The 25697-nt window shown below is 38.6% G+C and overlaps 1 protein-coding gene across 5 annotated transcripts; it reads right to left on the bottom strand.

Annotated features, from left to right (window-relative positions):
• Positions 1-511: 511 nt before the first annotated feature.
• Positions 512-21489, bottom strand: e2f6 (E2F transcription factor 6). Of its 5 annotated transcripts, none has more exons than XM_048530976.2 (6): positions 21255-21489; positions 19222-19426; positions 14396-14554; positions 11197-11311; positions 10510-10600; positions 512-719 (listed from the first exon to the last, which is right to left on the bottom strand). In XM_048530976.2, exons 1-6 carry the CDS (start codon positions 21298-21300, stop codon positions 682-684), a joined length of 654 nt encoding a protein of 217 aa, XP_048386933.1. In that variant the 5' UTR covers positions 21301-21489; the 3' UTR covers positions 512-681. The 5 variants fall into 5 exon arrangements, with proteins under 5 accessions (XP_048386933.1, XP_048386931.1, XP_048386930.1 ...); XM_048530974.2 differs by lacking the exon at positions 512-719 and adding an exon at positions 3430-4788 and having other exon boundaries at positions 10405-10600; XM_048530973.2 differs by lacking the exon at positions 512-719 and adding an exon at positions 3430-4694 and having other exon boundaries at positions 10405-10600.
• Between the last annotated feature and the right edge of the window lie 4208 nt (positions 21490-25697).

Below are 25697 nucleotides of genomic sequence, written 5' to 3'. Positions count from 1 at the left end.
ATTACACTTTCCAGTCTAAATACATTGCAAATGTCTTTAATCTATCCACATAGTCCCTCATTCCTGGAAACATTTTAATAAGTTGTTTCTGCAACCTCTGTAATATCTTTATATCCTTTTAAAAATAGATTAACTGAATTAAAAAGTGAGATAGTAATTTAGTGAAAACATTCTGGTGGTTTTTTTTGAAAACATAGAAATGATTTTAATGTATTTGAATAACAAAACAGTGGTAAGCTTGACACTACTATAGCTTAGAAATATAAGACAATTATCATTTCTAACTTTATTTCTAACAACCTATACAAGCTTCAAAATGTAAACCATACAAATATCTATATCCAGGTGAGCATTTTAAGAATGCAATCCAAATTTACAAACTGCATGGAACAGTATAAGTGGACATACAACTAGTTAATCCAGTTAGTCAATTTCTGAAACTCCACTCTCTTTTCACCCAGAGACTCCAAACTTTTCTTGCAAAATGCCTCCTAAGCTTGGATATGCTTGCTGTTACCTATCTCCAAGCTTTGTATCCTGACATCCTGATGCTTCAATTTTTTTTTTCCATTCCATACATGTCACTTTTCAGGGCCAGTTAGCTAGGGCACGTTTCAAACTGAAGTCAAAAGCACAGGTTTAATTTCTGTTCTGGCTGAGATAGGTTTAGGATCTGTCTCCTTACCTTGACAGAGTGTGGAAGGCATGGAAAACACCCACTGACAAAAAACAAATAGAGGAATCAGCTCAGATTGAAGCAAACGAGCAAAGGCCCTGCCTTTGGCCAAAGCATACAAGTAGAAAAATGTCACTTTACTGTACACAACAATCCTGATGCATCTGCAACTGCAGCACCGCTGTTACTCGAAAATACAAAAATGTCATATGACACAAAAATGGCAGATAGCAAGTAAATGATTTTATTACACAATTCAGAAATGATTTTAAAAATTACATATTATTGATATTAACATCAGTCCAAAAAAGCAAACTTCAAAAAAATTAAATGATAATTGTATAATCTAATAGCAGACTATGTCATAAGTCAATCAAGTTGAATTCAAAGTTATGAGGAAGTTCATACAGATAAATTACATTGGTAGTAATTACAATTCATTCGATAAACAAGATATAAAATGCCTGACCAAAATGTATCTTGAGATTTAATGCACAGTACTATTACATGTCTATTTATAATCTGAGCAGCAATTCTGCCTATTACAAGCACAATTTAACATCTGGAAAGAAGAATCCCAGTTTGTAAAAATAGTAGTGTTACAACTTAGGAACTTTTGAGGTAGAGCTATGCAACTTCACCTTTTTCTCAGTTTAAACAAACAGTGAGCCAGCTGCAGTACTCAATTGTTAACTAACTTTAGTATGATCAACTGCATGACAATACAGAAAGATACAAAGATATAATTAGGATAATATAATTTCTTGCATTGTGTGAGATTCCGATAGTTCTGAGCATAAATCAAGGCAAGGCAAGTATTCTATCGTGCTCACATCAAGTAGAAGGTATCAACAAATCCTTGTATTTGAGCTACACTGGTTTAATACCATCCGTCCAATTTATGGATTTTCAAAAAATATTGTGCATACAGTTTATACAATTTATACATTTTTATGATTACAACACTTGACGTTTGGGAAACTCCTGGCATTCCTTAGCCTACTTCATTTAGTGCCCATTTATTGAGGAATTGAGTTTTAAAGCCAAATCTGCAGTGCTAATTTCTCAGTAACACATGCGAAAGCAATCATGATCTTTTGACTTAACTCTACAATTAAGGAAATAACTGAGTTTGAACATTACGTGGGAGGCTACTCAGTCAACAAAGTAAGGCTTTGAATAAAGGGAAGGTACCTGACAATGTGTTTTATTGTCAAAAGTGGAGATCTAGTCATAAGTTTTGATTTCCTCATATTCAAAAAAATACTTTGAGGCACAAATGACTGGCCTGAAGACAGACAGCTTTTACTGTTGTCCTGCCTCAACCTCAGGGAAGTACTTTTCTATTTTCATTCCCTTTCAGGTGATTTATCTGCTCTCCATGTGGCACGTCATTTCAAAGTTGCAAGTGAGATCACAAGTGGTTAATGTGATAGTAGAGATGGAATGGGTGGAGGGGCATTTCAGTGCCCATGCAACAGCATACTGGTGCCCCAATGTGCTGCCTTGATAATGTGATAGCCATTTGGCTTCTTTAAATAAAAACATTCCTTCAACAGTTATATTTAATGTTTGAGTAAACAATCATAATAATTTAATATGGATGTTATTAACCCATCAACTAAGCAGTCTATTCAAAAGTATATAATAAATATATTCCAATATTGTGGGTAGCAATGTTGAAGTGATCAATATGTTCTTGGTTACCATTGTCCCACACAACATCATTTCATGTTAACATCAATCACCAATATCCTTAGGAAATACTCAGGATAGAATTATAATGCACAAGAAAATACGAACTATATCAACTGAACATCAAATCTAACATCACATCTCTTAGTTTAGGGCTTTTTTGAGGAAATGGCTAGGAATGATGATATTGTGAAAGATCATGGTGACCGTTCAAGCCTAGAACTAATTAATGCTATTTATTGTGCTTTGCAAAATATACAAAATGTTCCAACACGCAAAAGTAGGGAAGTCACCAGCAGCTGAATCCTTCACTAAAACATTAAGTGAAATCATTGAGGAGGGTGGATACACTCCTAAGCAAGGGTTTTGCCCATTATTAGTCAGCAAGTGATCTTACCAATAAAATTATCGCTCCTCCTGGGCAATGGTCTTGGTCATCACTTGGCTGAAGATCACTTGGTGATGCCTTAAAAAAGCTTGAAAATGGTGGCCATCTTTGATAGAGATGATCATGACTGAATGCAAGTTCAAGAGTGAACAGGAACATTAACAATGCAGTCAACTAATACAGGGAGTTTGAGAGGTAAAGAAAAAGAAACAAAAGCAGATGTATCACTGGAAAAATGATTTAAAAGCCTCTGCAAAGAACACTTTAAAGGACAGTGAAAGGAGTCCTGCCAGCCCTCCAAAAGGTTTTCAAAAAACACTTTCCAATAGCCCACCTAACCTCCAGTAAAACCTACCTCCACCAATCAACCAACCATTCTCGTGAGTGAGAAAAGATTTCACAACTTGGTCAGGCTCAAACTTTATAGTTAGGTTTTTCTTAGCGTTCTCACGTTTGAATGATTTTATTGTTGATACAGTTTACATTTTAAATTGAAAATGTTAGTGTGAATATCAGCATGGAATTGTCTTCAAAAAGCACTCTCCTAAAGATGTATCAGAGATAATGGGAACTGCAGATGCTGGAGAATCCAAGATAATAAAGTGTGAAGCTGGATGAACACAGCAGGCCAAGCAGCATCTCAGGAGCACAAAAGCTGACGTCAGCTGAGATGCTGCTTTGCCTGCTGTGTTCATCCAGCTTCACACTTTATTATCTCCTAAAGATGTAGCCCATTTATAACAGAGTGTTCATGGCTCATATCATGTGACTTTTCTGGGAACCAACAACAGTAACTGAATTCTTTCTACAAGGTAAAGATTTAAAAAAAATGAAGTAACATTTACTATGTTCAATTTTTCAGATAATCTGTGAACAGGAAAAAATAACTTTCAGATAATGTTATTATGTCTCTCATGTTTTTGAAAACCTGATTCAGTAAAAGTAAAGGTTTACAGCAAAGCCTGCAAATGTAAGATGGCAAAACTATGTAGATAGACTCTATTTTGTAATAGAGCTGCATTGATATTTCAGTGCATGGTAAATATAACGAGATGATTTCATTCTTAGTATAGGAAAAGAGTAAAGTTTTACTGACATAATTTAATTGTACAGGTGACCTAAGCCTGTATAATAACTGAGAAATGGATTTTATTCCAATGTAACAAATTGTTTGTAATTTTCATGTTTTATTGAGAAATGCTATCTGCATAATTTTGTGATGAAAAAGAATCTAGCTTTCCAGGTATCAGTTTTTTAAATTATAAAATTAATTAACCCACAATATTTTAGAGCAAATGACAAAACTATACAAGTTCACAGATATATTGTAAATGCGTTAATATTTTTCATGACACATTTTTTATCTAAAATATTTACAAAAGGCCAATTTAAACAAGTTATTCTGACACTTCAGATTTTTCTGAAACTGTTCCTCACCAGATTTGCCAACTGAAATCCCTACTAATACTTCTGATTTGTGCAAACCCAGACTACTAATTCTTGGTAATGCACAATAAAAAAGAAAATGGTTTGCAGTTGTTTTCAAATAATTTATGAACGCACGTTGACTGCATGTTTTCTCAAGACACCTTTCCTTTTGGTTTCATAAGCGGGTTTTGACCTAGTGGTAACCAAGGCATGCTATCACTGGTCACTGAAGGCTCCTACTTTTTAACATGTTACACAATATTTTCAGTGCAGCATAATTTCATACATCAACATTCTACAAGCTTTTGATCTGGAATGAAATTAAATTGTACAAAACTATCAATTCATTATTCAATATAGATACCTATTCAAATTAAAACGTGATAGTTTTCCAATCTTCACTCCTCTCTCATGCCAGCGACTACATCAATGTTCCTCCAGTATCTCATTCAAGTGACCATTCTTCGTGGGCAACCCTTAAGTGTTGGTTTTTCCCAGTCACCAGTGCTTTCAAATGAGACAAAAACATCTAGTTTCAAGAACCACACCAAGAATTTTTGGGGTAAATATATTCTCAGGTCTAGAACAGTCTTCTAGAATTCTACGATCAAACAGGACAAGGGAAATTATTCACCCAAAATTATTTAAAGAAACAACACATTTTTGTTGCAAAAATACAAAGTAAGCAATGAGGAAAAACAGGCAGAATAACAAAGTGCTCAAGTTTCTTATGTGTTGGTTATGATCCAAATTTGAGATCTCAAAATAAGCAGGCAATCTATGGTGAAGGGGTTAAAAAATGAAATAGGAAATCATCTGCTTGCGCTGCTTTCAAAACCCTCATTAGATTTGTCAGCTTTAGTTAGAGGCATTCCTGAGATTTCATGACATGATCTCTCACATATAATGACACTGCCCAGTCATTTTAATGGCTTCAAAATGTTTAAACTAATTAACAAAATATAAAGACAAGAAACGGCCACATTGCTTTAGTTTCTCCTTTCCTTTATCTCCTCGGCTGACTAGAAATTAATTCTTGATGGACGTGGGACAACGTTATAAGTCTGGCAACCCTACTGGAGATCAGGTGCAGAACTGCATCAACACCTAAGACCATAAAGGCTTGCTGTATAAAAAAGCAACCCCCCTTTGCTTAGTCTATCAAACTGAGAGTCACTCCTTTTTCATTAGAAGTGTTTTTGGAATAATTTCACAGGATGTGGTGTTACTTATTGCCCATAAGGTGTTGGCGGTGAGCAACCTTCTTGCCAACAGTTTGGTAGAGGTACACCCACAATGCAATCAGAGTGTTCTAAGATTTTGATCAGACAGTGAAGGAACAAAGATATAAGATGATGTTGCAGATGGTAGTACCCCCTCCCATCTATTGCCCTTAAACAACTTGGAGGTAAAGGTTGTGGATTTGGAAGGTGCTTTTGAAGAAGGCTTGGTGAGTTGCTGCTTGCACCTTGCAGATGGCAACTTTCATCATTGATTGTCAGTGCTGTCACTGTCAGTCAATGATGGAAGATGTGAATGTGTGAACTGCTAGATCACGTGCCAATCAAACAGACTGCTTTGTCCTGAACGGTATCAAGCTCGAATGTTGTTTGAGCTGCACTCACTCAGACAAGTGTTGATAACGGGGAGTCTGTAGTGGTAATGCCGTTGAATGACAAGGGGAGATGATTGGATTATCTTGTTGCAGATGTTATTACCTGGCATTTTTGCAGCATGAAATGTTGGTTGCTACATACAGGCGTAGAGATTACAATATCTGAGGGGTTGCAAATTGTGTCAAACATTACACAATCATCAGCGAACATCCCTACTTCTGACCTGATAATGGAGTGAAGGTTAGTGACCTCCAACAACCACACCATCTTCCTTTGTGTTAGGTATGACTCTAGCCAGCAGACAATGCAGTTGCAATTGACTCCGGTTTTGCTAGGGTTCTTTGATGCCACACTCATTCAGAGCTGCCCTGATATCAAAGGCAGTCAGTATCAATTCACCTCTGGAGTTGTGATCTTTTGTCCATGTTTGGCCCAAGACTATAATGAGGTCAGGAGCTGAGTGACCCTGGTGGAGCACAAGGGTGCTGAGCATGATAGCAAGTTAATATTGAGCAAAGATGGATTATCCACTCAGCACTGCCGAACCCTGTTGCAAATGATTCAGCTTTGTCTTTTGCACTGATATGCCTCGCTCCTCCATTATTAACAATGGCAATATTTGTGAAGCATCCTCCTCTTGTCAGTCAGTTGTTTAATTACCAATTACCATGCACGACTAGATGCAGCAGTATTCGAAAGCTCAGATCTAACTGTTGGCTGTTGGATTCCTTCGCTCTGTCGGGCATATGTTGAGCATTTTGTTTGGCACGTAGGTAGTCCTGTATTGCAGTTGTGCCAGGCTTACACTTCACTTTTAGATACATCTGGTGCTGTTCTTGGCATATTCTCTGCATTCTTCATTGAACCAGAGTTGATGCCTTACTTTGATATGATGGTAAAATGGGGATATGTATGGGAATGAGCTTAGAGATTGCTGACATCCCAGAACATCTCACTGATGCCATGTTTGAGTTGCTGGATATTGACTATTTAGCATGGAGTCAGTACCATGCAGTACAGATATTACTGCAAACATAGGACTTGATTTCATAGAAATATAGATGACAGGAGTAGGAGGCAGCCATTTGGCCCTTCGAGCCTGCTCCACCATTCTTCACAATCATGGCCGAGAAGGGTCCTGACCTGAAATGTCAACTTTCCTGCTCCTCTGATACTGCCTGGCCTGCTGTGTTCCTGCAGGTCCACACTGTTTTTTTCGATAGCCTAATCCTGCTTTCGCCCTATATAACTGCAACGCCACATGCCTGCTCCTGTACTCAAAATTTGTCACAGTGAAGGCCAACGTACCATTTGCCTTCTTTATTGCCTATTGCAGTTGCATGCTAACCTTCAGTAGCTGGTGCACAAGGACACTTTCTCCCAATTTACAGCTATTCAGGTAGTAATCTGCCTTCTTGCTTTTGCTTCCAAAGAGAATAACCTCATATTTATCCAAATGATATCGCATCTGCCATTGATTTGCCCACTCACCCAACCTGTTGAGATGATGGCAAAGGATCTCTGCATCCTCATCACAGTTCACCCGCCCACCCAACGTGGTATCATCTGCAAACGGTGAGATGTTACATTTTGTTCCCTCATCCAAATCATCGATAAATTTTGTGAATAGCTGGGGTCCCAGCACTAACCCCTGTGGCACCCCACTAGTTATTGCCTGCCAATTTGAAAAGGACCCAATAATTCCTACTCTTTATTTCCTCTCTGAAAATCAGTTTTCTATCCATCTCAATATACTTGCCCCAACCCATGCACTTTAATCTTGCACAATAATCTCTAATGTGGGACTTTGTCAAAAGCTTTCTGAAAGTCCAAATATACCACACTGACTCCCCCTTGTCAACTCTATTTACATTTTCATAGAGCCCCTTCATAAATCTATGCTGACTCTAAGCAGTCCTGCCACTGCTTTATAAATGCTCCGCCATAAAGTCTTGAAAATGGATTTGAGAATTTTCCCCATTACTGATGTTAGGCTTACTGGTCTATGAACCTCTATTTTCTCTCTACCTCCCTTTTTGAATGTTGGAATGATATTATCTACCCCCCAACCTGCAGGAAATGTTCCAAAGTCTATAGAATCTTGAAAGATGACCACCATTGCATTCACTATTTCTACATCCACTTCTTTAAATACTCTGGGATGTAGATTAACAGGCCTTGGGGATTTATCCACTTTCAGTCACGTTAATTTTCCCAGCGCCATTTCTCTACTAATATTGATCTCCCTCAATTCTTCCTTCTCATTAAATCTTGCATTCTCCAACATTTCTGGTATCTGATTTGTGTCCTCTTTTGTGAGTACAGAACCAAAGTATGTATTTAGCTGCTCAGCCATTTCTTTGTCCGCAACTATACTTTTACCCAGTTCTGTCTGTAGGGAACTTACATTTGTCTTCACTAATCCATTGCTCTTCACATACCTATAGAAACTCTCAGTGTCAGTCTTTATGAACCTGCAAGCTTACTTTTGTAATCAATCCCTTGGTTCTTCTTTGCTGAATTCTAAACTGCTCCCAATTCTCAGACATATTATTTTTCTTAGCCAATTTTCCCTTCTTCCTGGATTGGATACCATCTCTAATCTCCTTTGTAAGCCATGGATTGGCCCCCTTTCCCATTTTGCTTTTGTGCCAGACAGGAATAAACAATTGTTGCAGTTCCCCCATGTGTTTCTTTCATGTTTGCCATTGCATATCCACCATCATCCCTTTAAATAACTGTCCCCAAAAGGCCAACTGATGCCTCATATCTTTATAGTTTCCTCTATTAAGATTCAGCACCTAGTTTCCAAATCAACCGACTCACTCACCATCTTGATAAAAAAAAAATTCTATTATATTATGGTCGCTCATCCCCAAGGGGTCTCGTAGAGCTAGACTGGCAATGATTCCCTTCTCATTACACGAGGTCTGTATCATGGGTACATCTACCAATACTGTCATGGACAGATGGAACTGCTGCAGATATGTTGGTGGAGTTTAAGTAGGTCTCATTGGCCATGTCAGCACCTGCAGTAGACCCAGTCAAGCAGTTCTTTAGGATATGTCCATTTCAGTCAGCGGTAGCTCTGGTAATGGTGCTTGTTCCAAGTAGTGTCCAACACGGTAGAGTACTGATTCATCGGCTGAGGGAAGGGGTACAGGAGGTGCAATCAGCAGGAGATTTCCTTGTCCATGTTGAATCTGATGCTATGAAGTTTACTGGGATCCAGCATCAATGGAGATGACATCTATTCCCACCTGATTGTCATTAGCAGTGCCAATGTGTACATTGCCCTGGTGGTGGAACTGTATATATCAGGGACAGTGATGGTAATGTGTCAAACATTGCCTTTAAAGGTGAGATTTTGCAAGTATTACTATGTCAGGCTGTTACTTGACAAGTTTGCGGACAGCTGTCTCAAATTTGGCACGAGCCTCCAGTCAATAATAAAGATGATTTTGTAGGGTAGATGGGACTATGTGTACTGTTATTTCCAGTGCTTAGGTTGATGTCAGGTGGTCACATTTGATAAATATTATTGGATCCTAATCAAATTAAACCCTAAAATGGTTTTATTTAAAATCTGTTAAGTATCTAATTTTGGAAATGCAACCAGTGATGAACTAAAGGAACCAATGTTAACTAATCCAGTTTTTAAAAGAGCTGAAGATAATATCGGAAATCAGCCACCAAGTTTAAAAACTAATGTTAAAAGAAAGTATTCTGAAGATCAAGTATCTAATGTTGTTGCCCTAAAATATGATACTCAGGACGAGGCTTGAAATAAAAAATACTCAAAATAACTTGAGCACAGAGTTTTCAACTGGAAACCAATTACATTTTCAGAGCTGTTTGAATTCCTAACCACTACTCATTGACTCTTGCTGGAATTGCATCAATAAAAGTTGAGGAGGAAGAGCATCCAACATGCCAAACATGATGAATAATTAAATGTTGCTCCACCCATACTGTCTCCATTCACACATGATCACTTATGCAAAAAACAGCTATTAACAGGTGTACAAATGTATGATAGCAAAATAAAATCACTACATTCTAGTGAAGCTCAGCATAGGTTAAGGAAGGTACATTACACAAAACTCCCGAACCATAATAAGTCAATTGGCATGCTGAATGAGAATTCAAATTTTCAACATTTTCTTAAAGAAACTGTTTGTTATGACATGAATTAATTGCTACCGAGGTAAACAGCGTGGGAGAGAAGTGTCACCAAAATCCACAGTGATTGGGTTCAAATCTGTCCCACTAGAATCAACCTATTGCTCCCTGATGAAACAAGTTGCAGGTATGAATTATGACGCTGTACTGTGTTGTTTAAAATTGCAGGATTAAAGAGAAATGTATTGCTAGATTTTGCCAATTCTTATTCCTATATACAAACCAGTAAAATCTAAGGTTGTATTCTCATCTAGTCTTCTATATTTAACTTAGTCAAAATTCATGAAATATACATTGCAATTTTTAAGTAAGTTTTCTATCATCACCAAAAATCCTACCAATCAAATTTTTAACATGCAGCATTATGAAGTTAAATGTTGTTCATTGCATCCAATAAGTCACACATAAAGCATCTTCACCTTCATCAGGTGGTAATGTCATTGTATAATCTGGAGCTGCAGAGATCTCTTTATAATCCGTTGCAGTGCGGATCTCTTTATTTTCACTGGTTTTGTCATCTGTACCTTTTTTAAGAGGTTCTTCCAGGTTTTTCACCTCACATACAAAAACATCAATTGGCCCTTCAGTACTTTTTAAGTGAACCTGGATCGTTTCCTACACAAATAGAAAAGCCTTTTTAAGAATTCTGAAAGCAAATAAAATGCAAATATCACTGAGAAACAGAGATTGTGGCATGAAGGATTTCTGCCTTGAGGATGTTCAGGAATCTGGAGGTAAATTGTACTTGAATTTGTGCCGGTTATCCTAAATTACTGCTCAAGTATCCACTCAAATTAATTTACACAATCACAAATATGAAACATTTTTTAAATCATTGATGCAATCTAATTTTATCTACTTGTATTTAAAAAATCTTGGTCTATGAGTGGTAACCTGTTGTAGTTTTATTAATACAACTAGAAATTGGCTTAGCAAACAAAACAAAACTATTAAGAGTTTAGTCTACCAGCTGAGAGCATCCTGATTTTAAATTAGTGAAAATGATTTCAAAAATTATACTGAACACTGTTTAGTAATATGCTATTCATGTTTCAATAAAGCTAGTTAAATCTTTTAATATCTAAATACTATGAAAAATTGTCTATTTGTGTCTTTATACCGAAAGAAAGCAAGCACAATTAGCTTAGAACACTAGTCAGATATTACTAAGCCAGATATACTAGAAATTGAAAAGGTTAACATGCACTTACCTCTTTAGGTATAGGTACCTCCAATTTAGTTTCCTGGGGAGCTTTGATTGCAATCACAATCTGTTCTTTGAAGGCTTGAAGGCTGTGTATGTCCTGGTAAGTTACGTATGCTAGTGTGTTCCTTTGTTAAGTTAAACAAATTGCAATATGTGGAAAATTTAGGGACTTTAACAACATTTAACACCAAGACTTGTTTGAAATTCTACATGAAACCACATACTCAAAACCTAAGGTGAATTGAAATTTCATCATGAACAGAATACTTTGGTGTTGGAAACCTGAAGTAAAAACAGTGAGTGCTGGAAGAACATAGATCTTGTAGCATCTTTAGTGAGAAACAGAATTAACATTCCAGCATTTTTAGTTTTTATTTTCAGATTCATTATATTACTAAATGCCAGTTGGTCTCAAAACACTGAATTAATAATATCACAGCTCTTGTTAAATGCAATTATACCAACAGATTGTTCTATTCTTTGGCTAGCTTCTGAAAACATTTTAGGTGCACAGGGTAAAAAGCCAAGAAAACACAAACATACGCTGAGGCGAGAGGTGTTCCTTATAAACAAATGATCTCAAAGTCTCAACTCTGCTCTAACAACTCAGCTCACACGCTCCACTATCTGACATGTACCCTTGCCCTGTTACAACAGCAGTCAATATTCTCCATCACTGTTGGCTTTTTACTAAGAGGCCAGTGTCTTATTGAGGAAAAGAAACCATCAAGCTGATGCAAGAGGAGGCATATTTCAGTGTTGGATCTCTCTATGCAATCTTCCAATCTTGCTTCATCACCCCTCGAAACCTCTCTCTTCACTCTGCTTTTGCTTGCCTTTTCCAACTGTTCTCCCAATTCCAGTTGTGACTCAAAACATATTTGATATAGTTTCCAGCCTGAAAAGGATAAGTATACTGCATTGTTGTTTGTGCAATGAATGGAATATTGTCAGCAAATACTTCCAGATATGGTATGAGTCTGATGCACACCGAAGCCCTGTCTGCGCTGTCCAATAATATGTCTTACCTTCAACTTTACAAGCATTCCAAAAGCATTATATAATATTTTTAATTTCTTCACACACCAGCAATCATGCCACCTACCATAAAAATGCCACATTAGAGAACGTTTGTTTTGTTGACCAACCATAACAAGAACTAGATTAAGACCCTGGAGATTTATTTTCCAAACTTTTGTCAGCAGGCAGACACTTTCATCCTAATGGAATGGACTGGATTTTAAACTTGCTGTTGTGGTGAAAGGTTACATGGTCTAGCAATGAATTTGACTGGTTTCACATCTTATCCAATAAATACCATTATAAGACTAGCTCTGTTACTACAACTGCATTTTTTTCCTTATGTTAACCTCTACATTCTACATCAATGACCCGCAACACTTGTCACCCAAGTTGACTGGGACAGTACAAGAGCTGCTAGCATCCAAGGTAGGAACATATTTGTTGATAAAAAACAGTGCTCCAAGGGTTTCTTCCCCACAAACACAAAAATACTACAGAGAAGAACAGTCACAAAGTATATCCTATTGGTGGTGATATTTCTAGAAACTATGGCTATCTGAAACTTTAGCCCTGAAAATCAAAGTTCAGGATAAGAAAATATATACAGAAAGAATCAGGAAAAACAATTCTCTCTGTGGTATTCTAACTACAGTTTTCCTTCACCAGTCCCACCTCAAGTCTTTCAATATTCTTGCAATCCAAATCACATGCTTTATTCTCAGGCTTTCAGATATTTGATCTTCACTAGCTACCAGGGAGTCAGTGCTATCAGAACTCAGCAGGGCAGCAGTCAGGAACTTGTTGAATGGTGGAACAAACTGAAGAGGTTGTCACTCCTGTGCCTTATGACTGGTTAAGTAGACATCACATTCTTTACTTCAGAGCATGCTTTAGCCTGGCCAATATCCAGGCAAATACAAAGCAGCTCTGAGAACGTACTAGATGCTACCACAAAATTCTCTTTTTTCTGAAAAACAGATTATTTCTTAGCAGACTGACACTGTTTTTCTTTCGAGGCTCTGTGTACATCATACACTTAACTTGGGTTAAAAAAAATGGAAATGCCACTCACTTCTTCTTTATATATAAAATAAATTTATATGGCTTGAAAGTGGAAATTTACCTGAGCCATGAAGTACCATATAGTCCAGCCACTGAATACATCTACCCAAAGAAACCAATAACCATGTTCCATTTTCAAAGGTATATAAATGAATGTTTAGTTGTACAGAACTTAGCTATTACTAAATGAGACTTGAATTTGAAGCTTTTAATCTTTTCATTAGAAGTAGGACACAGGAAACAAAGTTGAAGAAAAACACCATTTTATACAGAATGAGAAGAGAGTGCTAACTGGTTGGGTCATAATCAACAATGAGGATGCAGGAAGAACAGTTAACTGTAAATCTTAATTCTCCAAACAGGTCATTAAATTCTTATTGGTCAGGGCATTGCCATAGGGCACAGCTGTATATAACATGCACAAACATCACACTGAGTATGTCTGATCTTGAACTGGTAAGACTGACAGTATACAGTAATGGGCATTTTACCCCTAATTGACTGATTGCCTGAGGGCTGGTTCAATAGACTGTACTTTTGGTTGAAAGGTAGCCATGTCTGATGCTTGGCTGCGAGGTAGCTCTGCCAGATGGGAGTTTCTGGGCTACATGCTCTGTACACCACCAAGGGGTAGTGCTCTTATGAAACAGAACCAGTCAATTAAGACACCTTTCCTCCTTCCTCCTCTCCACCTATCTTCTCTTTAATCCATCTTCTATTTGCTTCCCTCTTTCTATTTATTTCAGAATCCCCTTCCCCTTCTCTATTTCTGAAGAAGGGTCCAGACCCAAAACCTCAGTTTTCCTGCTCCTCTTTGTTCATCCAGCTTTACACCTTGTTGTCTCAATTAAGACACCATGCTGTGATATAGCAAACACTTTGCAACTGATACTTTCTTCTGAGAAGTAACTTGGTATCTGTAGAATGCAAATCCTCAGTGGTATGTTTCCAGCCATAAAGGGTTCCCAGATAAATTATTTTAGATGAACACTGTGTTTAATCGAATTCATCTTCTTGAAACTTCACAGTTATAAAACTTATTTTTACAAATTGACATTATCTAAACAAAGTAAGGTATTTCTTAGCAGAACTAACTTCTTTACAAATTAAAAGGATATCTTGCATTTTCCTTGTCTTCTGTTAATGTGTATAACTGATGAGCGCAATCTTTGATTAAATCATCTAGCGAATTTTCTACTTTTGTCAGATCTGCCAGCTCTTTCCTTAATTTTCGAGACTGGGCTTCATATGCCAATTTTTCTTGGGGATTCTTGCCTCTGTAATCAGAAAAATTATAATTTCACAATGGTTTTTACAATAAAGCAGCAGCAGTTGCTACATCTAACACAAATGACAGTCTTTTGGAGAGGAAGGCCAACACTCAATTAGCTTTTAAAACTCAATAGCTAAGCTCAAAACAGGAAAAGTACCAGTGATATTGAAATATGTAAAAGAAAGATGTTCAGAAGAACAGTTACATGTTTTCTAACAGCTAAAATTAAGCAATAAATCTACAGTGAATAATAACAGGTGAAAGATAGGAGGTTTGCCTAATATGGTGCCGTTATTTAATACAGGTGGTAAGGGAAAAAAATCCAAGGAACTATAGACCAGCAAGCCTTATGAGAGTAGTGGGTACGTTGTTGGAGGGGGTTCTGAGGGACAGGATTTACATGCGTTTGGAAAGGCAAGGGCTGATTAGGGAAAGTCAACATGGTTCTGTGCACGAGAATTTGCTGCTTGGATTTCTTGGGGCTGGGAACCACACATTGGACACTTTTGGAGTATTGTGCGCAATTCTGATCTCCCTCCTATAGGATGTTGTGAAACTGGAAAGAGTTCAGAAAAGATTTATGAAGATGTTGGCAGGATTGGCGGTTTGAACAATAGGGACAGGCTGAACAAGCTGGAGCTATCTTCCCTGGAGTGTTGGAGGCTGAGGGGTGACCTAATAGAGGCTTATAATATCATGAGAGCCATGGATAGGGTAAATAGGCTAGGTCTTTTCCTCAGGGTGGGGGAGTCCAAAACTAGAGGGCATAGGTTTAAGGTGAGAGGGGAAAGATATAAAAGGGATCTAAGGGGCAACTTGTTCATGTAGAGAGTGGCGTGTTTATGGAATGAGTGGCCAGAGTAAGTGGTGGAGGCTGGCACCTGGATGAGTATGCGAATAGGAAGGGTTTGGAGGGAAATGGGTAAAATGCCGGCAAATGGAACCGGATTTATATAGATATCTGATCGGCATGGATGAGTTGGCTGAAGGGTCTGTTTCCGTGCTGTACATCTCTATGACTCTAAATCGTGTCTCACTGGCTCGACTGAGTTTTTTTTTGAAGAGTGACAAAGAAGATTCATGAAGGCACAGCAGTAGACATCGAAAAGATTCCATATGGTAGACTGGTCAGTAAGGTTAGATCCAGAGGAAGCTAATGAATTAGATACTAAATTGGCTTGAAGGTAGAAGACATAGGGTGGTTGTAGAGAGTTGCTTTTTGGAATGGAGGCCTGTGGCCAGTGGTGCGCCACAAGAATTGGTCCTGTGTTCATTGCTTTTCGTCATTATATAAATGATTGCATGTGAATATAGGAGGAATGGTTAGTAAGTTTGCAAGTGACACCAAGATAAATGGTGTAGTGGACAATGAAGAAGTTTATCGCAGCGTACAACTGAAACTTGATCAGATGGGGCAATGGGCTGTGGGATAGCCAATGGAGTTTTATTTAGATAAATGTAGGTGTTGCATTTTGGTAAGTCAAATCAGAGCAGGACTTATACAGTTAATGGTAAGGCCATGGGAAGTGTTGGCGAACAAGGAGACCCAGGGCCGATGTGCACTGTTCCTTGAACGTGGAGTCACAGGTAGACAGGGTGGTGAAGAAGCTGTTTGGCACACTTATCTTCACTGGTCATAACATGGAGTACAAGAGTTGGGATGGCATGTTGTGGCTGTACAGAACATTGGTGAGGCCACTTTTAGAAGAATGTTCTTAAATATCAGAGGGTGCAGAAAAGATTTACAAGGTTATTGCTGGGACTGGATGATTTGGATGATAGGGAGAGGCTGAATAGTCTTGGGCTTTTTTCTCCCTGGAGCACTGGAGGCTGAGGAGTGGCCTTACATAGAGATTTATAAAATGAGGGGCCCGGATAGGGTGAACAGCTAAGGTCTTTTTCCCAGAACAGGGGAGTCCAAAACTAGACGGCATAGGTTTAAGGTGAAAGGGGGATGATTTTAAAAGGACCTGAAGGGTAACTTTTTCCACACAGAGCATAGTGTCCATATGTAATGAGCTGACAGAGGAAATGCTGAAGGTGGGTACAATTACAACACTTAAAAGGCATCTGGATGGATACATGAATGGGAAGGGTGCAGCTACGTTCTGTCCATAGAAATAGAATAAACCCAATCCACATAATTACCATCCCTTCAACAAAATAATGGGAAGTATCATCAGCAGTGTTATCAAGTAGAACCTGTTCACTAACAATCCATGCTGATTCTCAGTGTGGCCTCCACCAAGGTCACGGCTCCAGGCCTCACTGCAACTTTAATCTGCACATGTAAGGAAGCACTGAATTCCTGAGCTGAAGTGCAATTCACTACATTTGATGGCAAACATTTGACCAAGCATGGCACCAAGGAAACTGAAGTTAGTATGAATCAGAGGGACACTTCCCAGTATTTCGTCATTACTATTTCTCACCAACATCATTAAAATAGAAGTTAATAATTTGTCACTTTTTTTGAGGGACCTTGCCATGTGCGGCTTAATTTCCTCTTTTCCTTACAACACAAGTAACTTCAAAAGTAATTAACTGTCAGCAACAAGGTTTGACATGTTCAGAAATCATGAAAGGAGTTATACAACTTCTTTCTCCGCCATCCAACAGATTTCAAAAGAATTTAAGAAAGAAGCGAATTAACAGGAACTAAGGCCTTGATCTCAAAAGTACCAGTTTCTCGTGATATATCATCAGATAGTAGCAAAAACAAAGCACATATTAAGTCAGATCAGCAACGTGGATGAAATGCACAGGAATTTCAATTTATACAGTAGCCAAAACGTGGAGTGGAAAGTTTTGAAAACAGTTCTAATGAAGAGGATAGAACACAAGAAGACAGATTTATGGTGAACTAGCCTGTGTGACTGATGAAATGAAAGCCAATGATTTTTAAACATAAAGCCAAACTACACACCAAGTTCCTTGTAGGTGTTTCTATGCATATGCATGAGAATGTTTGATGAGGTGACGTTATGGATTGATAGAATGTGGAATATGCCTCCCAGTGGCCTATATAAAGAATGCCCCTTATTAGTGTGTGACATGTTCAGATCCCACACAAGTGACATGAATAAGAGTTGTTTGCGAAGAAATAATACATTGACTGCAGCTAAACCGATGGATTGAACAGACCGAGTTCAACCTTGGAATGCACACCTCAACACGGCATTTAAGAGTTATGTTCACAGTGAAGAAAATAGGTGGATGATTGAGGTGCGGTAAAACCTTCACAGAGAAGAAATAAGTGTGCTGGTTGAGGCTTTGTGTGGTTTCATTATCAATTTTTTGGACGTGATTACTGCATCATATTATCACACTATTTAAAAAAAGCAAAATATTTAATTCAATGGATGAAGAGGAAGATGATTTGGTAAGGAGAGATGATTCTGAGAGTTAAACGTTGACAACTGATCCACAAGGGGATGCTCACAATAACACCACAACCAAAATGAATTTGACTGTGTTGGATGCAGAAGACAATGAATTGGGTGATTTTTAAAAGTTTCAATTGTGATTAAAGGTATTTTTGTATCATTAAATCCTTCAATAAATCGTGTGGTGTTACTTCAATCCAAATTACCAGCATCTCAAAATGGTGACCACTCTCAACAGTCGTTCACACTTTATACTTGGTGTAAGTTGTATTGGAAGGATTTGTGGAAGCTTCAAAGGTCAACTAATTATCTGCAGTATTAGTGCAGTCGGTCAAAAGCTTTATCAAGGAGATAGGATTCAACGAATCTCTTCAAGAAATCAAATCAGAAAGGTGAAGGGATTAAGTAAGGGAATTCCAGAGTTTATGGCCTTGACCATGCAGTCAGAATTAAGTACCTACATGATGAAATTAATATGTACCTATAATAAAATTAGTTTCTAATTTTAGTGTAATTTTAAAATTCAATTTTATGTTGTAATATCCTGTTTAATACATTCCTGTTGTTTGCTGAAATCTGTCTCTTTACTTTTGTTGTCATACGATTATTACATTATTAACCTGATTACATAGTCATTATATGACTATTTCGATGCAGTTGCACTGCAATTCAACCTTCGAGCTGCAAACATGTTTTGTGAATATTTCATTTTGTTATTATAAGCAGCTGAAAGCTTGTCTAATGACAGAGCAACTAAATTTGAGAGGACAGAACTAGAGGAGTACAGACATCTTTGGATGGCTGGGCAGTGTAGGTGGTCACAGAGGTAACAAGGAACCAGGCTGTGGAGGGACTGGACTGGAAAATAAGAATTATTTTAAAGTAAAAAGGCAATACTTTAGTAATCTGTATTGCAGACATACAAATTAAGAATTCTAATGGATGGCCCAAATTACATTTTTGTGGACTTCAGCAGCAGTGGGTACAGGACAGAAAATGAAACTTGCATCTCACCAGCCTAGCCTGAATTCAAATCTGGATTCAGAGCATGCAAAAATATTTACAATACAATTTCACTGATAACTATGGGATTCCACTTGAAAGCTGCATTCACGTCAAAGTAAAAATAAATTCAATTTTCATCGAAAATTATTTTGAGAATCACATATCATGCTCTTGAGCCCACCTTTATAATGAACACAAAATCATGTAGAGATATGCCTGAATGAATACCAGTGAATTTTATAAAATAAATCAATTTACAGGAAGTGTAAAAATGACTTACATCCATTCAATTAAATTTTTTGATTTTTTTCTCACAAGACGAATCCCATCAAGTACATTGGTGATATCGTAAACCCTTCGCTTTCGCACCCCAAGCATCTTTGCAATATCATTCATGTCAAGGACGCCATCAGGTGCCTCCTTCACAAGTTCCATAAACTGTTGCGTTAGATGCACTAGGGACACATCAAAACGTGGCTTTTTTGCTGTTACAAAACAGGAAAACAACATTAACTTTCAATCTTAAAAACAGAAATGCTGGTATTATTGAAATAAAATTTGATAAAAATGCAACTGAAATGTGTAATGGATGTATGACTAATAGAAAAATAGAGAATTGTATTGTCAATTCTCATAAAACCTACTCCAAAAATGCCATTTAGAAATCGCATGTTAATATTGTGGAACTAAGATGTTTGTTTTATACATGTTTATTTTAGTAATTTTACACTTTGGCAGACAGTATAACAATTTGCAATTTTCATTTATTTCCTAACCCTAAATTTTAGCAAAGCAAAATGTCCCAAAGAGTGTCAAATGTATGTAGTTAAAGCAAATTTGATGAGTCACTTAAGGAAATATTAGGGCAGTTAACTAGAAGCTTGGTCAGAGAAACAGGTTTTATGGAGCATTTTAAGAGGACAGAGGCACTAAGGTTGAAAGGTTATGCCACAAAATTACAGGTTTACGTAGTCAAAAGTAATGTGACTGAAACCAGAAATGCACAAGCTATTAGAATCAGTGCAGTGAACGGATTTCAGAACTTTGTTCTGCGAGTAAGTACCAGGAACTATATGCTAAAATAAAACATTGTTGTGAAGGCAATAATCTAACCTAACACATGAACCACATGCAAAATTAGCCTAATAGATTAGAAACAAATGAGCAGATTGAGTTGGTGAACAGGTAATTAAAGGGTGTGGGAATCTATCACTTCACAGCGGCTTCCTGGGGCCATATATGTACTTGTGATGACAGCTTTAAGTCCTTTCGTATTTTGGTCTTCTAAAATAAAACAATCTGCATTGACACGGTAGAATGTATTCCATTTTCATGGGACACCTGCACTGGTACTGGGTCAGGAAATGAATGTGTGGTTTGGACAGGAATCAACATAAAAACCATCGCTTGGACTAAACAATGAAAGTGTAAATGATCATTTCAACAGTTTGTTACAACTTAACATTTAGGACATCCTTTCTCATCTACTGCCAAAAGTATATTGTATTGTGCTAAATGTGTTTCTGATAGGCCATTAAACAGTGCTGGAAATGACATATAAAGTTAGCAGCAGGCATTGTAATTTGTTTAGTGTGCATTCTAGAAAATAATTTGCATGCATGCAAATGAAATAAATTCAGGCATAAAATTCCTGACAATTAAGTTAAGTGGAATACATTACATTTTGACAACCTAGCAAATTTTTAAAACATCGTAAAGACCTGAGTCGAATTAAAACTAAGCCTCAAGTAAATCACAATTACTAGAGGTAATTGTTCTTAGTATAACTTCGAAGTGTAGTCCCAAGTCCAGGCCCAATACATTGCAGAAGACAAACGTCCAAACAAAATGTGTTATTTATTCATACATTCCTTTAGCCCATACCCTGACTTCCGTTTAATTCCCTTTGTAATGAATTTCAATGGAACCTAGTCTGGCCCAGATTCGAATACACGGTGGAGTAAACATTGGTAAACAGTGTCCTGCACACGTGCACGTGGATCCGTCTTTCTTTAAAAAAAACACGATTTGGATTTATTTAGTTTGGCAAGGGTGGATACTTTTTCGCGTGGGGGTGGGAAGAAACAGAAAAGGTTGTCCGGATGATCTCTAATGAAGCTGATCGAGGCCCTAGGAAGAAGCAGTGCCATCTTGATGCTGTGGAAGGACTGGGAGTGTTACATGTAAACACAGAGGGGACAGGAGGGTGTGCGTGTGTGTCAGAGAGAGAGAGAGACGGGGGGAACTTGGAGATAGACAAAGACAGTTAAACAGACAGATGAGAGCCTGGTGCCAGGGCTCAGTCAGACTCACTGGATCTGGGCGCTGAGGTTACCCGGGAGCTGCTCTCGTCCTCCATTGCTGGGGGCTAGGGGGGTGGCGCTGATGTTTGTTACTGTCTCACCCCCTTCCCCCACCCCTGGTACTGCCAATCCTACACGGAACTGCTCTGAGACGAAACCGCCTCGCTTCCCACCCGTCGCCTCCCTGCTCCTCTCCTGCTATTCCCCCGCCACACACAACAACACGCTGCCACGCAGGCCCAAAAGGCATCCCGGCGCATGCGCCAACCCGCCCACCGGCGGCATTCCGACGCATGCGCCAGCCGATAGCTGCCAGCTTTGCTCGCCTTTCCCGCCCGACCTACAAAACCCGCCTCCTCTATGAATATGGATGAGTAGAACGCGGGCCCTTGGCCGTGGCACCGCCTCCACAGATGAATGACGTGCCTACATCACACACAAGGCTTTGTGACGTTGGGTTGAAGTATCTTTTGAGCAGCAGCAGTATTCGCCGGGCGCGGTGGCGTGCGCCTGTAATCCGGCGACTCGGAGGCTGAGGCTATCGGATTGCTTGAGACCAGGAGTTCTGGGCTGCTGCGGACTATGCCGATCAGGTGTCCTCACTAAGTTGGGCATCGATATGGTGTCCCTGGAGGAATCCGGGTTCACCAGGTCGGGTAAAGAGGGGTGAATCGGCCCAGGTCGGAAACGGAGCAGGTCAAAACCCCCGTGCCCATCAGTAGTCGGATCGCGCCTGTGAATAGACGTTGCAGTGCAGCCTGGTTAACACAGTGAAACATAGTCTTTTCTCAAAACTGCTTTTGGCATTTTTCATTCTCTTCTTAAAATTATCATTATTATTACACTTCAGCTGCTCTAAATGCTGGCTCTAATTTAATTAATAGGAATGCATAAAAGGACCCTTAGAAAAGTGCACATCAAAGTCTAGGATTTAAACTCTGCTCCCATCTATATTTTCATCAACTCTGATAATACATTGAAACATAGTCTTTTCTTAAAATTACTTTTGGCATTTTTCATTCTCTTATTAAAATTATCATTACTTCAACACTTCAACTGCACTAAATATAGAGCTTATATTCAATATGATGCATAATAGGACCATTAGAAAATACACACCAAAGTCTAGGACTTAAACTCCATTCCCACCTGTATTTTCATTAGCTCTGATTTTTATTGCTCTAATTCACACTTTGTTGAATTGACAATTCCGAATGATCATAATAATTTTGTAACACGTGTAAAAGGATGGGTATTTCTGAATAAAATAACACATTTTTAGCCTGTTTAAACCTGTTTAAATGTTTCGACGTTACTGCTCTCTGCTGTTCTCTCGTTTTATTACAGCAGAAAAAGTTGCTCTTGGAGCTGTTATACTGGCAGTGATCTTCAGGGAGCGCTAACTTTACATTGCAGTCAGCTCAGAGGGGGCCAATCTGCAACTAATTAAGCATTTTAAATTTAGAGATCCGAATTGCATATTTAAAATCTCGTCTCCTTAAATAATAAATAATAAATTGTTAGAAAACAAAAAAAAAGAAATCAATAAAAACAAAAATGACTTGAAATCAAGCTGAATTAATCTTTTCTACAATCGAAGTCAAGCAATTCTATCTAGAACTAAATTATTACTAGCAAGTAAATAAAAGCTTGACATGGCCACGTGTCAGGACTGATATGTGGGAATTTGTGGGCAGTGGGATTCCTCTGTCACATCTGTATTGAGAGACTCCAGCAGAAATTCTGACAAGAGAGGAAGGGAGGTTCTGGCTAGTTTTCCATAGAGTGTAGCCACGTCTCAGAAAAGTGCCAGCCAGTAGAGTAAGGTGAACCTAGTTTAGATAGAAGAAGAGGAAGTCTTGCACAACAGATAAAATGTAAGATAATAAAGTGTGAAGCTGGACGAACACAGCAGGCCAAGCAGCATCTCAGGACCACAAAAGCTGACGTTTCGGGCCTAGACCTCTCCCCCCACTGCATCCCAAAACCAGCCCAGCCTGTCTCTGCCTCCCTAACCTGTTCTTCCTCTCACCCATCCCTTCCTCCCACCCCACGCCGCACCTCCATTTCCTACCTACTAACCTCATCCCACTTCCTTGACCTGTCCGTCTTCCCTGGACTCACCTATCCCCTCCCTACCTCCCCACCTATACTCTCCACTCCACCTATCTTCTTTTCTCTCCATCTTCGGTCCGCCTCCCCCTCTCTCCCTATTTATTCCAGATCCCTCTCCCCATCCCCCTCTCTGATGAAGGGTCGAGGCCCAAAACGTCAGCTTTTGTGCTCCTGAGAAGCTGCTTGGCCTGCTGTGTTCATCCAGCTTCACACTTTATTATCTTGGATTCTCCAGCATCTGCAGTTCCCATTATCTCAGAGAAAATGTAGTTGACACTGTGAGGCTAAAGTGAACATTGCTGGCAGGAATGTCCTAAACTAGGCACTGTAGAAGAGGATGCCATCCCAAGAGCAGAGGGTCAGAATAGAAATGAAGCAGTAATAAGGTATGCAATAATTAAGGGGTGGAGTGTATTCACTGTTAGGACTTAGATGATGAGGGATTTGTTACATGTATTGAAGAAAATTTTCTTTATTGATGTGTATGTACCTACTAGAGAAGGAGCAAAACATGACCTTCTGTTGGGAAATAAGGCAGAGCAAGTGACTGAAGTGTTACTAGGGGAGTACTTTGGGACCAGTGATCACAGTTTTAATTGTTTTCAAATAGTTATGGAAAAGGATTGGCCTTTTATAAAAATTAAAGTTATTAATTGGAATAAAGCAAATTTTGATGGTATGAGACAGGAATTTTCAAGAATTGATTCGAGTAGACTGTTCACAGGTAAAGGGATGACTGACAAATGGGAGGCTTTCAAAAGTGAGATAACAAGAATTCAGAGGCATTATTGTTTCAGAGATAGTAGGAACTGCAGATGCTGGGAGAATCTGAGATAATAAGAGAAGGGTCTATGGCCGAAACGTCAGCCTTCCTGCTCCTCTGATACTGCTTGGCTTGCTGTGTTCATCCATCTCTACACCTTGTTATTTCAGGGGCATTATGTTCCTTTCAGAGTGAAGAGTTAGGATGGTAAGAGTATGGAACCATGGATGATTAAAGATATTTGGCTCAAGTCATGTTTAGGAAGGCGTCATATATTAGATATAGACAATTGAGATCAAGTGAATCTCTAGAACAGTGTAAGGGTTGTAGGGGCATTCTTAAGAGGAAAATTAGGAGGGCATTAAGGGAATATGAGATAGCCTTGACAGATAAGGCTGAAGATAGTCCAAAGAGATTCTGCAAATAAATTCACAGCAAAAGAACAACAAGGGAGAGAAAAGGGCCCCTTTAAGATCAACAAGGTTGTCTATGCATGGAACCACAGGAGATGGAAGAGATACGAAACAAGTATTTATCATCAGTTTTTACTGTGGACAAGGAATTAGAGACCAGGAAACTCAGGAAAATAAATATTGATGTTTTGGATTTCAGCACAAGCAAGGGCAAGGGCTTCCATCTTAAACCAACTGAAAATAATGGATCTGAATATTGCTAAAGTGATGATTAACTAGGAACAGTGGAGGTCCAAAGAGACCTATATACACACATCAATAAATTAGGGTCAGCAAGGACAAAAAAATTCAAATGTTATATTTTAAAGCTAGAGCTGTAGGATATAAAAGAGCAAAAGTTGAACTGTATCTCTGCAAAGCCTTGGTTGGACCACATCTGGAGTACCATGTACAATTCTTAACGTCATACCTCGGAAAGAATTTAGCTTCAGAAAGACGTTTAAAATGAAGACTTTACAAAGAGTTAATAATGGGGAAACTTTTTCTAATGACTGAAGGCTTAACAATTAGAGGACACAGAATTGTGCAGATTCAGCAGTGTCTTGTCAGGGCTCCAAGGGTTAAATTATGAAGGATGCTTAGATAGACTAGACTTGTATTCCCAAGAATATATTAGGTCAAGGCAGTGAGTGCATTCATATTTTAATGATTTTGGAATGAATGAAGGACATAGACACAGAGAATCATTCCCCTTGGTGGGTAAGGACATAATCCCAAAATTGGAGCTGGGTATTCGCAAGAGAAATTAGAAAGCATTTCTACCTGGTAGGGTGTTAGAAATGTGGTATTTGATCCTTTATTAATAGTTAAATTGGAGATAATGGGTTTTTACCAGACAACAGTATAAAATGATATGGAGTCAAGTCAGGTGAACGGAATTCTGAAACTGATCCAAGTTGTTGAATGACCTACTAGTCTTTCTGTTTGGCAACAACAAACCAGGCTCTATTAGATTCAGAGATAATGGGAACTGCAGATGCTGGGGAACCCGAGATAACAAAGTGTGGAGCTGGATGAACACAGCAGGCCAAGCAGCATCTTAGGAGCACAAAAGCTGACATTTCGGGCCTAGACCCTTCGCCAGAGAGGGGGATGGGGAGAG

This window comes from Stegostoma tigrinum, chromosome 4 (assembly GCF_030684315.1).
Source record: "Stegostoma tigrinum isolate sSteTig4 chromosome 4, sSteTig4.hap1, whole genome shotgun sequence".
Classification (NCBI taxonomy): domain Eukaryota; kingdom Metazoa; phylum Chordata; class Chondrichthyes; order Orectolobiformes; family Stegostomatidae; genus Stegostoma; species Stegostoma tigrinum.
Note: the sequence above shows the minus strand (reverse complement) of the source record. Positions and strands in the feature narration are given on the sequence as shown.